The sequence below is a fragment of the Erpetoichthys calabaricus genome, chromosome 5 (assembly GCF_900747795.2).
Source record: "Erpetoichthys calabaricus chromosome 5, fErpCal1.3, whole genome shotgun sequence".
Classification (NCBI taxonomy): Eukaryota; Metazoa; Chordata; class Cladistia; order Polypteriformes; family Polypteridae; genus Erpetoichthys; species Erpetoichthys calabaricus.
Genome location: NC_041398.2, coordinates 209,662,991 through 209,676,136, shown reverse-complemented (window position 1 = coordinate 209,676,136; position 13,146 = coordinate 209,662,991). Strand labels below are relative to the sequence as shown.

Here is a 13,146-nt window from a genome sequence, read left to right as displayed (position 1 = left end):
ATGCATGTAATGCAGTGATGAGGAATAGGGAATTCCATAGTTTTGCAACATACAAACAGAAATAAAGCTTGTCTGTCAGATATCATTTGCTTTATGTACCTAGACGGAATAAAAAAAGAAAAAAGGTGGGCTTACTTTTGGCTGTCAGTAAAAATGACTATGCAGGAAAATAGTCATGCAGTCACTAAATTTCATATACCCAGCGGTTTTCAGTTGTGTAAATTGACATTGACTAACAACAAGATTGGCAACTGCAGTCAGCAAGGCTGACCTTCTCCACATCTGGAAAGTTGCGTAATGTGTCTTCAGCTTTAGGTGTGTCCCAGGAGTTGTATAACCTTGGAACGTGACAAGTAATCTTATATTCTTTTTCATGCAAACAATATATGCTTGACTTCATGTTAAGTGCTCTTTCTGATGATCAGATTCAGTGTGTGATTAAACTGTTTGAACTACTCTGCCCCCATCCCAGTAATAGAAATTTATATTTTATATTTTAACTTCATGTAACTTTATCTTCTGAATTCGTTAGTAAATGGCTACATGTTCAAAGAGTCACCACTTTAGAATAGTGAATATAATATTATATTTAACATGGTTTCAGTATTTTTAAGCATCTTAATTTAGTCATTATTTCTAATGATGATTATTCTGCCAAAAGGAATTCCAAAGCTAAATTCTTAATAGTGTTTCAACAGCAGTCATGTTTGAAATGTACAGTTTCTTTTCGTAAAATTTTTTTCTGTGTTTTTGGAGATATAATTTGTTTATAATAACTTTATAACTTTCATAATTATTTTTTTGTTCTTTTTCCCACTGTCTTTTTTTAATATTTGAATTCTCTCATGACTTCCTGAAGGTATTATGCAGCAGCCAATGATGCCTCAGTATAAAATGGCACAGAATTCCATGCATAACAGCCCTGCTTCTTCCAATTATCAACAAACCACTATCTCTCATAGTCCATCAAGGTAATTAGAGCTTGTTTTGTTTCTTTAAAATATTTATTTTTTTAAAATAATTTTTAGAAATGTATAGTTGTATTTTTTACATTTTGGAAATTAATGCATTTCTTTGTACTTTTATAGTCGCTTTGTACCGCCACAGACGAGCTCTAGTAATCGATTCATGCATCAGCAGAACAGCCCTGTTCCCAGTCCGTATGCCCCAACAAGTCCTGCAGGTTTCATGCAGTATGCTCACACTCCCAGCTATACTCAGCACCAACAGATACAGCAAGGTAAGTGACAAAGCAACAGAATTTATTAAAGAGTGCAATCAGAAACCTTCAAATATTTTGTTTGTTTTTTTTTAAATATTAGAGCAGAAGTACATTTTTATATAATTTCTGTTACTTATACAAGGCCTAGAGGAACAGCTGCAAAGCAATAAGATCTTAATTTGGTACCTGTACCTGCCCTTCCTCTGTTGTTTTTTTTTTTTTTTTTTTCTTCAATTAAAAACTGCCATGAAAGTGGTGGCTTTATTTACTATCCAATTTTTGATTCTCAATGAACTACCATTGTGTAAAGCACATATTAATAAAAAAAAATATTTTGCAAAAGTGCAGTGATTATGTGAAGAACGATAAAAAATGTCCTATTTAAAAAGCACTTAGCCGGTTCTTACAGCAATCTAAACAATTCTTAAGTTTTCTTGATGTTTAAGGGGACTTCCTGATTCTGATTCTTAAATTTCCCAGTTAAACGTTGTTGTACTTTATTATAAACACCAGCTGACAATTTGGCCACATTGTGTGCCATGCTAGATATGAATGTATGTTTAAAAAAATATTTTGGGTATAACTTTTTTGCATTTTCAATGTACATTACTTTAAAATTAAGGAAATTAGAGAAAGGTTCCGATTATTTGCTCTGTTTGGTAGGTAAATATGAATAATCAAGTATTGACTAAAACATGTGTCATTTGCATATTGCCGTTTTGTTAATTTTAGATTGTAATGATTAGTGAGCATATGAACAGTTCCTCATCAGTCTTTTTTTCCAAGGTCAATGCCTTTCAATTAATTTAGTTGAATTTCAGTACCTTCAGTGAGTATTTATCTAGCTTGATTTCTTTCCTTCTTTTTTCCTTTCTCTTTTTCCAGGCATCAGTGATTTTTTAAAATCAGGTCTCATGATGTCATTGTTATATGTCAGTTTTATTTTGGCAATATATGATTCTAATGTTCATTTGGGTTTAATCTAATACATAGTTTGAATAGCTTTGTTCATTTTACAGACCTTGGTGATGCCGGAGAAAATTATTGTGCATGTGTTTCAAATGAATTAGTTTTCTTACTCTTTGGATTTGAATTGACCAACTTTCATAGCTATATGATGCTAGTGTAAATTACATTATGTTTACTTTTTACTCTTATGTTAATGATTCTGCTGTGAGTTTTTAGGTTTTTTGAAATTCTCATGCCACCTTGTAGGGGGTGGTTTGTTTGTAACAGAACTGAAATTTCTGAGCTGAAACAAAAAATATACAATTTTCTCTTTTCTTTGTTGATAAATTCAGTTGACTGAATTGTCATGATTTTTACATTAAAAACACTTTTTCTTTATTAATCTTTCAACTTTTATTGTGAAAATTTCTAAGATTGGTGGTTGTCACTCAATTACCTTTAATATTACCTATTTCCTCTAATCTGTCTTTTCTTATATGTATTTATTTAAACTAATTAGATAAGGCAATTGGATATATTCTTGGTAGATCCTTCTCCAAATATGAATCATGATGTTTCTCCTTATTCATTCACCTCTGTTGTATCATAGTTGTCTTTTTATTTGTAATCAGGTCACATATACTGGGAAGCCTCAGGCTGAGGCCTTTCATGTTTTACATTGGTATTTAAGATGGTAAACGATAATAGAACCATCTGGACATTAAAATATTATTTCTGCAATGTTATAATCAAATAAGCTGTTACTGTAAAGACCAAATTAGTGTTGTTGCTGTAAGTGATAAGACAATCTGAGTAATGTTAGAAACAAATTATTAATATAGTACCCTGGTCTGCAGACTTCAGAAAAACTGGGCCTTTAAAGTAATGCAAGTGTGAAAAAGTTCCTGAAAGTTGGAGACACAGCCAGCTTTTCAGGCTTAAAGGTTAAGCTTAAGAAGAACTTAAAAATTATTTTCACTGACTAAACAGGACAGAATAATAAATGTTTTAAAACATCTATTTTTGAGTCATTATAGATTGATTCCATTGAAATATGGTGGCACAGTGGCTAGAATTGGTTTTCTACAAGTATTCATATTTTCCTTCCACATCCAGGTACTTTGTTAGGTTGATTGGTAATTCAAAATTGGCTCTGAATAAGCAATTGTGATAATATGCCTGTATACCCTGGAGTGTACTGGTCCTCCTTGCAGAGTTGCTTCCTGCATTGTGCCTGTTGTTAAGGTGATTGGCTCCAGTACCCTGTCTCCTGTAATTGGATGAAGCACAAAGGCAAATGGGTGAATTAATGTAGTCTGATATATAAAGCTGAAGAAGTGTTTGTGTGAGTGTTTTTCTGGTATGCAAATTCACATTGCTAAATTTTGATTCTATGTTTCATTTTAAATTAAGTCCGTGCCCCTACCCCAGGCAGCGTCAGGGTACCTCTGCTTATGTTTGCCTGGTATGCAAATCCACAATATTGAACCTGTCTACACCAAATTTTCTTCAGATTCCCCATTTCTACAGTAGGACACCAAAGGCTATGTTTTGTTCTGAATTGTAGTTTGTGACCCCTCCCATGACAACACGGTATATCTGTGCTATTGAAGAGTAAAGCACAGCATTTAATTAAATAACAGATAAGAAAAGGTATATATACTGTACAAGTATTGTGGATTTAGTGCCTTGAAAATTTTGTACAACAGCAGATATGAGTGTAGATGAAATTCAAATGCTATTGATAGTTGACATCAGTGTCAGCTAACAAGAAATATGTTAGTGCCAGACTGGTTGGAAAAAAGGCATCTAGTAGTAACAAGGATGTTTGGCATAATAAAGAAATTTTTTCAGTGTGGGCAAGTATGATAAAATTGTTAAGTATCACATATGTGAGACAGCAAAACAGGGTAAATTAGTTATACCATCTAGATTCACAAGGGAAAAAAGAATATAAATTCAAGCAGCTGATAGTTAATAAATAAATATATCTTTCTCAGCTTGTTTATTACAAAGACTTTCAAAATAGTTACTAGTATTTTTCCCAGAAGTGGGAATAATTATATCTCTCCAAGCTTTTGTGAGTAGCCAATTCAGATAATTTCTTATTTTTATTTTATATTTTACTTAAGTCTTTATTACTGATTAATAAGATCATAGTATATTAGAATTTCAGTGCTTTTCCTGCATTTGGTAAACTGGCAGGTTAAGTGACCAGTGCAATGTCCCAAAGTAAGCAAGCAGTTGGAGTTTGTTGAAATTCTGATTTAGTGTACTTCTGTTCTAGCCATATTGTCCCAGCAATGATCCTCCCATAATAATCTAATACTCATACCTTAAAATTTAAGATCTTCATCTGGCAGTAACTTGGAAGAAGACTCAAGTTAATGTGATGAGACAGAAATTAATGCAATAAATGCTCTCCGTCCTCTGTGTATTATCAAACAGAAGATAATTTTGTGTTATCTACTTGTGTGAAATATTTCGGACAAAAACACAAATTCATGTGTCACTTTTAGGGGAAAAAATGCTTTTCAATCATTTCATGGTGTTTGTACCGCTAGAAATAATGTATTTATATTGGCATCATAACCTGATTTTCAGGAAATATTCTTTAAGTTAGTCATTGTTGTGTATTAACTATATAAGATAAAATAGATGATGATGGTGAAAAAGAAACAAATTAATAAATAGCACAATTGCTATGCCTTTAAATGCTGTACATGTTCCATTTTCTGTACATGGTGCTTTACCATGAATGTGGTAACCAGTGCTTGCTAGTTTTACTTTCATTTGAATTTATAATTCAGTAGTATCATGAGAGTTTTATAACATTTACAATTTCTGTATTGTGTGTTGTGTAATTCTTTATTACATGTGGTTGAACACATGCAATGTTTTCAATAAGAAATGTTTTTCCTCAATAACTGCATTTAAGAATTATGAAAATGTATGCAACAATTGATTTTAAATTCAACAAGTTAATCATTGTGTTTGGGGATTACTTGTATTAGATCTGGGAGAGGTTCTTTGCAATCTCATGTGCCTAATGACTAAGTGAAGAAAATTAATTCATGTTCAAGGGTCATTGTATTAACAATACTTTTAATATTCATCACAAACTATTTCATGCTCATTTGGCAGTATGAATATGTTCTGTGATTTGAATTTTTTAACATGTAGTGCATTTTTCATGCTTGCTGTTCATTGGATTTGAGCAGTTTTCTGTTTTCTGCAGCAGGGAAGTACATTGGAGATGAGATTCCAGGAAATGAAATTTCAATTATAATATTTTCAGTTCTTAAATGGTTGTTTAAAAATAAACATCAGTATGAATAAAATATGTATTACTTTTGCACTAATAAATTAGGTACTGAATCAATACATGGTGTCAAAAATATCAATAGACAAATAACATTTGTATAGATACAAAAATATTTGTAATATAAAGGGCACTCAATGTAGATTTCACTTTAAAAGAGTTATGTTGTAGGCTCTTGGTGTATAAAACCCAAGATGCAGATTTGAGTGAGCTGGAATTAGTTTCCTCCCACATACCAGAATCCCACAGATAAGTTTGATTGGTAACTTTGGATTGCCTTACATAATTGAGTGATTGTATTCATCAGTTTGTAGATTAAGTTTGATTAAAAACTTCACATTGGCCCTGCACAATTGAGTGTAGATGTGTCCATCAGTGTGTTCAGTAATGGACAGGCATACCCTCAGGCCTTGGTTTCTGCTTAAGAGCTGATGTTGCCAGGGTAGGCATTCGATTCCTGCGACCTTTATTTGAATAACCAGGCTCAGAAAATGAATGAATGGATTGATGTTGGCCATGAGATTCTTGTCATAATCAGTGAAGATTTTAGTATTGTTATCATTTTGGTTACCTTTACAGGAAATTTGATCTTATCACTGATGGTTTACCTTAAATACTGCATATATAAAGTGGGCTTATCTATTGGCTGCATATTGTCATTTACATTTTTAACAAGTTTAACAAAGTGTACTTATGTAAAGTATATCAAAGTAAAAATAATGGAATAGAAACACTGTTAGTTTGAGAGAAAAATGAACTGAACATTGCATTATCTACTATTTATGCTCTTAAGGAATCTTGTCATATTTGAAAAACAGTTTTAGGAAAGTGTAAAGTAAATATTCCATATTAAGTGATACTGACTTGTTTAATCCATCTTATTTTATGGTAAATGCTTAAAAATACATATGTGTACGTTATAAAGTTAAGACTGTTTACCCAACTTTAAATATTTGTTTCTGAAACCTTACCTGAATACACTCTTCCACATTTAAGCTCTAATTAATGACCCTATTTCACTTATTCTGAAGCGTACTGCTTTTTTGCACCATAAATGGCACAAAGGTTAACGAAGCATTTGTCCCTTTGCTAGTTTCTGAGGTCTCCTTTCTCTAGGTAATATACTTACATCTTTTCCATTGTTGTGTCATACTGAACTGGATTGGGATAGGTTTATTTTAACTCCAGCCATTTGCCTCTTCCTCATGCAAACAAATGTCATGCTTCTGTTAACAACAGCAGGTCAATACATAGTCAGTAAAAGAACATGTGTAAAATATACATTTATACATTCATACCTTTAATAGGTTTGCAATTAGAATTATTTCTGTATGTGTAAAGAAAATTATTACATGTAGTGTGGTGGGTAATTGTTGAGCTCGGTATGTGGTATATGTAAAGATGAGTATGTAAAAACACAATGGCCACCTTTTCATAACAAATGGAACCACTTGCTAAGTGTCAAAACTTTGTTACAGCTCAGCTAACTATGGATATTGTGAATTAGCTGGTTCTTTTTCACACTATGTTGAACAAAATTACAGATACAGTATGAAACTGGCTACTTTTGTCAGTCTGGGTACAGTACTTCTCTGCTGAAATGTGGAACAGGCTATAGCACTAAGTATTTGGTAGGTACACACTTATGCCTTCCTGATAATAATAAACTGTAAATTTGTGGATAATTTGAAGTGATTCACTGGCATTTTGTAAACCTTTTGTCAAATGTTGCATCCCTACAGACTTTTCCAATGTTATTAAAAGGACACAAGTTTTCAGTCATTTCATGAGGATTGATACAGTAAATATTTTTGCTGTTCTTCACATTTCTAAAGGCTTATTGTTAATAGTACAGTGAAGTAAAATCTTTCCACTTAAAAATGAGAATTCTTTTAGCCATGAGTCTTAAATGTGAATATATTTGGTAGTTTAATAAAACCCTAAACAAGTTATCAGCTTTGAAAACTGTATGCATTGTTTCACGCATAAGTGTTCAAATATCTGGCAGAAACCCAATATTATTTTTTTTTTGTTTGTTTTAGAGCTCCATGGCTCCCCTCTTGTTTCTGCACCTACATTTTCAGGAAGCCCTCAGAGGCCAGTGCAGCCTTGTCTCATAGTGCAGACTCAGCCCTCTCCACAGCAGAATTCTTCCACCCCAACGTTAGGTATGCCGTGCAAACTGCAACACTCTTTGGGTACAGCATATGGCTGATTTGCCATTGTTAAGCAAGAAAAAGATGGCCCAAAGCAGTGATAGCATTTAGAAAAAGTCTGTTCATTTCATCTTGCTGATTTGTACATTGGACATTACATCCTCCAGCATTATTACTACCCTGATCAACTGTTGTGAAGGAAGGATTGCTATTTCTTGGAAATATGTTGTGTCAGTATATTTTACTGGCTTATGCTTAAGTCTTGTAACGTAAATATAGGGCAGTTAAAAGACTTTGATTTAATTTATTGCCGTTCTCGGATATATTCAAAATATGTCGAGGAGCACTTATCAGCATATCATTTCACAATGCGTCGTCTATTTTCATATGTTCTAAAGATACCCTTCCTCCCATCCCATCCATGTGTCATATTCTCATATTTTTTGTGTTCTCGTTTCATTCTCCATTTTGTATGTGTTTGTTATACTTTGATGTGATAAAGGTACAAAGAATGAATAGGCCAAAAAACACTTGTAATTTAAAAAGTGTTTTTCCTTTAGTTTGTGTAGCTAGTTCCATGGTCCCTGGCAGCATGAGAAATATTCATGATAACAAAGTATGTGGCCAGATGTCTAGTAATTCAGCTAATCACCATGCAGATAACTCCAGACATGGATCAAATGAAGACTATCTTCACCTGGTGCACAGACTGGGTAACGAGGTAAGACTTGCTCACTTAAGTATTTTTCTATGAAATTTTTAAAATATTTACATATTTATATTTAAATAATGTCATACTTGGGTGATATGTGTGTAGGTAATAAAATGGTTTAGAGTTTATTCTTAGCAGTTTAATTAAAACAGTAGGGTCTCATACCTGTTAAATAAGTATTCTAATTCCATTTTTTTATTTTTTTTATTTGAATAATTCTTGAAAACACCATCCATCTTTTCAGTTGCATAAATCCAATAAAAGATACTTGGTGCTTCTTGGTAATTATATACATTAAGGGACTGCTTAAAAATGTAAAATTGGTATTATGGTAGAATATTTAATTTTGCTTTATGAGGTTTGATAGTTTCTTTCAGTTATTCAGTTAGGTGTTTATCCAGTTATATACAAATTATTGAATACTTAAAAAATAGCAGAAAATTAAAACACTGTTTAAAATCAAAAGTGGAAAGTTATATTGAACAGAAGATACCCATCTAACATAGTATTGATGTATCTATGTTACTCAATATATTAGTGCTAGCAATAAGTCTTTACTTTGTTAATTTATATAGTCTTTCTTTTTAGGACAATGATCCTGCTATCAGAAATGCTTCTTTTTCCCTTCGGTCCCCACAGTCTGTCTGTTCTCCTGCTGGCAGTGATGGTGCTCCAAAAGGTATGAGTAAAACAAGAAATACAGCTGCTGCATGTCAACAGTGACACTATCAGTGCACACACATTTACCATCTTTTTAATGTTTACTTTGTAGTCTGTTTAGAGCTCATTAGGTCAGAAAAATGGGTTAATCTGATTGACTACTTAATTTTGATTGTTGGCCTCCTTTTGTGTTTTTAGTAGTAGGTCTTGTACCATGTTAGCCATTTTGGATGAAATGTGAAGCAGAAGCTCTCTTCTGTGTTTTAATAGTCCATTCTTGGTGCTAGCAAACTTGTTAACCCACCTTTTTATCTGCCTATTTTCTTTGTAAGCATGACCTTTGCTTTTGCTTTTCTTTTTGCCCTCTGGGAGTCCTTTCCTATCACCTCAGCTTTAATTTGGATTAGCTTTTTTGTGTTAGTTTGGTGTTTTATACTGATTTGGCCATTCCCCACCCATTTATATTTTTATTTGGAGAAGTGATTGTAAGTAGTTAAATGGGTACCTGTAGACATTTTTTAGGTTCTTTGGCTGTGTGTCTAGTTGTTCTTTTTAAGATATTTTTTATTCCTCTGGTACTGTATCTGAGAAGAATTGTAGTTGCTGCCTCCTTATTTAGGAACTAACTTAGCAGATTTTTTCTTAGTGTGATAGTGTAATGCATATAAACTTTTAACATAGTTTATTATTAAGTGGACATTATTTTAAAAGCCTTTCTTTGAGATGTCATGCATTATGAAGTTTTTCTCTTGTGTAATTCTATCTAATGCTTTATATGCTTAGAAGGATTACATGAAAATATCAAAAAATTACTATTTTATATAATAAATGCAGTGCTAACAAGCTTTCAGTAATGTTGACAACAAATGGAATTCTTTTTGAACTTTTGCAGCTGGATCTAGACCACCCCTTATCTTGCAATCTCCACCACCTCCATATGCCTCACCCAGAGATGCTGCATCAGACATCCTTATAGACTCCCCAGACAGAAAGAAAAAACAGAAAAAGATGAAAATGAGTAAAGAAGAAAAAGAGCAGGCAGATAAGGCAGCAATGTATGATATCATCAGCTCTCCATCTAAGGACTCGACGAAACTCACGTTAAGACTGTCGCGTGTTAAATCGTCAGAAATGGACCCGCAGGGTGATTTGCTCCCTGGCATGGACAACAGCACGGATCCTGAGGGTGACTTGGCATATAACAACATGCAGTATACAGGGCCACCTCCCAAAACGCCAGTGGCCCCCCAGGATCTGCTCCGGCCCTTCAATGCTGCTGCTCAATGCTTGCCTCAAAATGAGCAGGCCAATTTCCTTCAGGCACAACAAGTGCCGGTTTTACAGCAGAACAATTCAGTGGTGTCAGCCAAACAACCACAGCCGCTGGCAGTGCAGCCCCAAGACGCACCCCAGCTACAGGGAGCCACGCAGCCCCTGTCTGTGACCCCCTATGATGAAGTTGAAATGGACGCTCTAGCAGAGATTGAGAGGATAGAGCGCGAATCCGCCATCGAGAGAGAGCGCTGCTCAAAGGAGGTGCAGGATAAAGGTATGCAATATTCAATCAATGACCCGTAACTGCATTTCCTCCCGCCGTGATCCTACTCAAAAAAATAGTTGGACATGGTTTTTCATTTTGCATAGTATTATTTTGTTATTAAGATAGGCATGTAGCAGACAGAGCCTAAATATCGTAGATATTGGAGTGCATGACAGATTTGTGTTTTACCACACAGTAGCTTGTTACTGCTTCTTGTGATGTAAATACCTTACTGTTGCCTGTATTGCCTTTTTCATTCACTCACTCATTTTGAGCTGCTATTGCACTGAATGCCCAATGTTTTTCTTAAAGATGTGTTTAGACATGCACACATATACACACACAGTATATTTTTTCATCTTTTTGAAATAATTACTAATGTGGTCACAATCTTTAATACAGTTTAGCAAAAACTATTTTCATATTTCCCCCAATTTCACACATTTCTGTACACTGCAGACTTAAGATGTCTCCTGAAAATGTCTCCTCACACAACAATAAGAAGAGCAGATAAATTAAGAAATTTTGTTACTAGCAAGTTGATAATTTTACCCTTTTCATCCCAGTATGTAATATTTGACTTGTCTTGAATCTTACATTTTTCTTTTGGGTTTTCATGGTTTCTTTCTCTAATGTCTTGCAAAATTATGTTTTCTGTGAAATAACAAATCTTTGGGGGGAAAAAAGATGTTAATTTCTTTGGTCTTGAACCTGCCTTTTTCTTACTTTTTGTCTGAATCCCTTCATCAGCTGATCATTAACAAGAACTTTTACAGTTTATGCAGTTTTCTACCACAAGTAGATGTCTCTCCTCCTGACTTTATTGTACCTTTTCTTTCAGATGTTTTCCTCCATACCTCAAAGGCATTGCTACCACCATCTTTTTCGCTTGATGCAAAATATGAGTTGTTGATCTTATTTTTAAAAGTTTCACGTCAGTTATTTTTGTGCCGTATCATAAATATCATTCATTCTAATTTTGCTTTCTAATACTGTCAGTGGTTTTCCAAAATATAATTTAAAAAATAATTTTTTAATTTTTTCAATAGCAGAAGCAAACATTTGAATTTTTTTCTTCATGATTAAGAAGACTGCTATAAAGTGACCTGACAAACAAGTATTTCTGCATGGAATTGGGTCAAGATTAATGGACGGTGTCCTTGAATGTTAAAGACAGTGTTCATGGGTGCAGGTTTCTGTGACAACAGTTTGTGTGTGTGTCGGGGGTTGCAGGGCATGCACATATATATAATGTGTGTCTGTGGTATATGTGTGTGTGTGTGTGTGTGTGTGTGTGTGTGTGTGTTTTCCTTAAAGATAGTTACCTGGCAAGTCTGATAAGACTAAGGTTTCCCAAATGTAAGCGGCTGTCATGTTTTAAAAATAACAAACAAAAAATTCAGATGTATTTAGTTTTATTGCAAATAGTTGTATAATTTGAAGTAATTAAATATCTCTGTACTGGCCATATAATACCAAATTGAGCAAAGTGTGAAAATATTGTTTGAACTGGATTTGACTAGAAATTTAGCTGGTTAGTTTGCTTATTGTGTTAATTGATAGCTGTAATTTTATGTTTATCCCTAATTGAAGTGTGTGTGTGTGTGTGTGTGTGTGTAGCAAATTTGAAACAAGTGGAGAAAATAAAGTGGGAAACCTCACTAATGTTGTCTTTAAAATGTTCAGCAGAGATTATTGTATGCATTAGGGTGGCCTGACATAATATGAAAGCTTCAGCATTCTCACAATCCTAACCTTAAATATATTCTCTACAGGGTTCTTCAGTACTAAGTTTGGTATGTTTTTTTATAGTTTCATAACATGAAGCACTATATATTTGTTGGTGTGTGTGCGTTTTTTTCCTTTTTCTTCTGTTTTAATGTGTTTTCTTTTTCAGGCTTATAATTATTTATTGTTCTTGTAAGATTTGTGTGTATTTTCCAAACATTTATCTGAGTTTAAGAACATAAATATATTCAAAATTTTAAAACACATTTCTCTCTCTAATTTAGTTCACTACTAATTAATTATAGCATGTTTTAGCATGGAGACTTACCAGGTTGTTTTGATGTGTTATGTCCTCACTGTGTGCATATTATAATCAAATGTATAGTAATGCACTGTATATATGACCTTCAGTATTCTACTTTTGTGTTTCACAAAGGATGGTTAAAACAGACCTTTTTACAAATCAAAATGTATGCTTCTTTCATTTTTTATATTGTCTGTAAGCCTGGTTTTCACTCGGGTTGTTATTTTTACAGAAGAGGATTTAACCCATGGTCACTCTGAGTTACTTTTGTATTTGTCTTCAATATTGCCATCATTCAGTTGTATGCTTTTGAAGATAAAAAGGCTTATTAAGTAATGTTCAGTATTCATCAAAAACTAAACAGATGGAATACAGTATATATCTGAGTTGTGTTAAGTATATATGTCAGTACTAATAAAAAACACAATACAGCTTAACACATACATTTCATGTAATACAAATGGTGTTTGACCTTAATTTTTTCATTTATATTTTAAATTTCCCATTAAAAGTTTATTATAATATTTTACCTGAGATTTAATTTCCTATACTGC

The 13,146-nt window shown here is 33.3% G+C and overlaps 1 protein-coding gene across 7 annotated transcripts in view; it reads left to right on the top strand.

Moving 5' to 3' along the window:
* Positions 1-13,146, top strand: part of nipbla (NIPBL cohesin loading factor a) — a 257,134-nt gene that overhangs the window by 135,686 nt on the left and 108,302 nt on the right. For 2 of the 7 annotated variants that reach the window (XM_051928337.1, XM_051928338.1), the window contains exons 5-10: positions 860-971; positions 1,089-1,240; positions 7,535-7,660; positions 8,209-8,369; positions 8,949-9,039; positions 9,913-10,569. In XM_051928337.1, coding sequence (XP_051784297.1) covers positions 860-971; positions 1,089-1,240; positions 7,535-7,660; positions 8,209-8,369; positions 8,949-9,039; positions 9,913-10,569 — 1,299 coding nt within the window. The remainder of the gene's footprint in view (positions 1-859; positions 972-1,088; positions 1,241-7,534; positions 7,661-8,208; positions 8,370-8,948; positions 9,040-9,912; positions 10,570-13,146) is intronic. The other 5 variants (XM_028802451.2, XM_028802449.2, XM_028802448.2 and 2 more) reach the window with 4 other exon arrangements.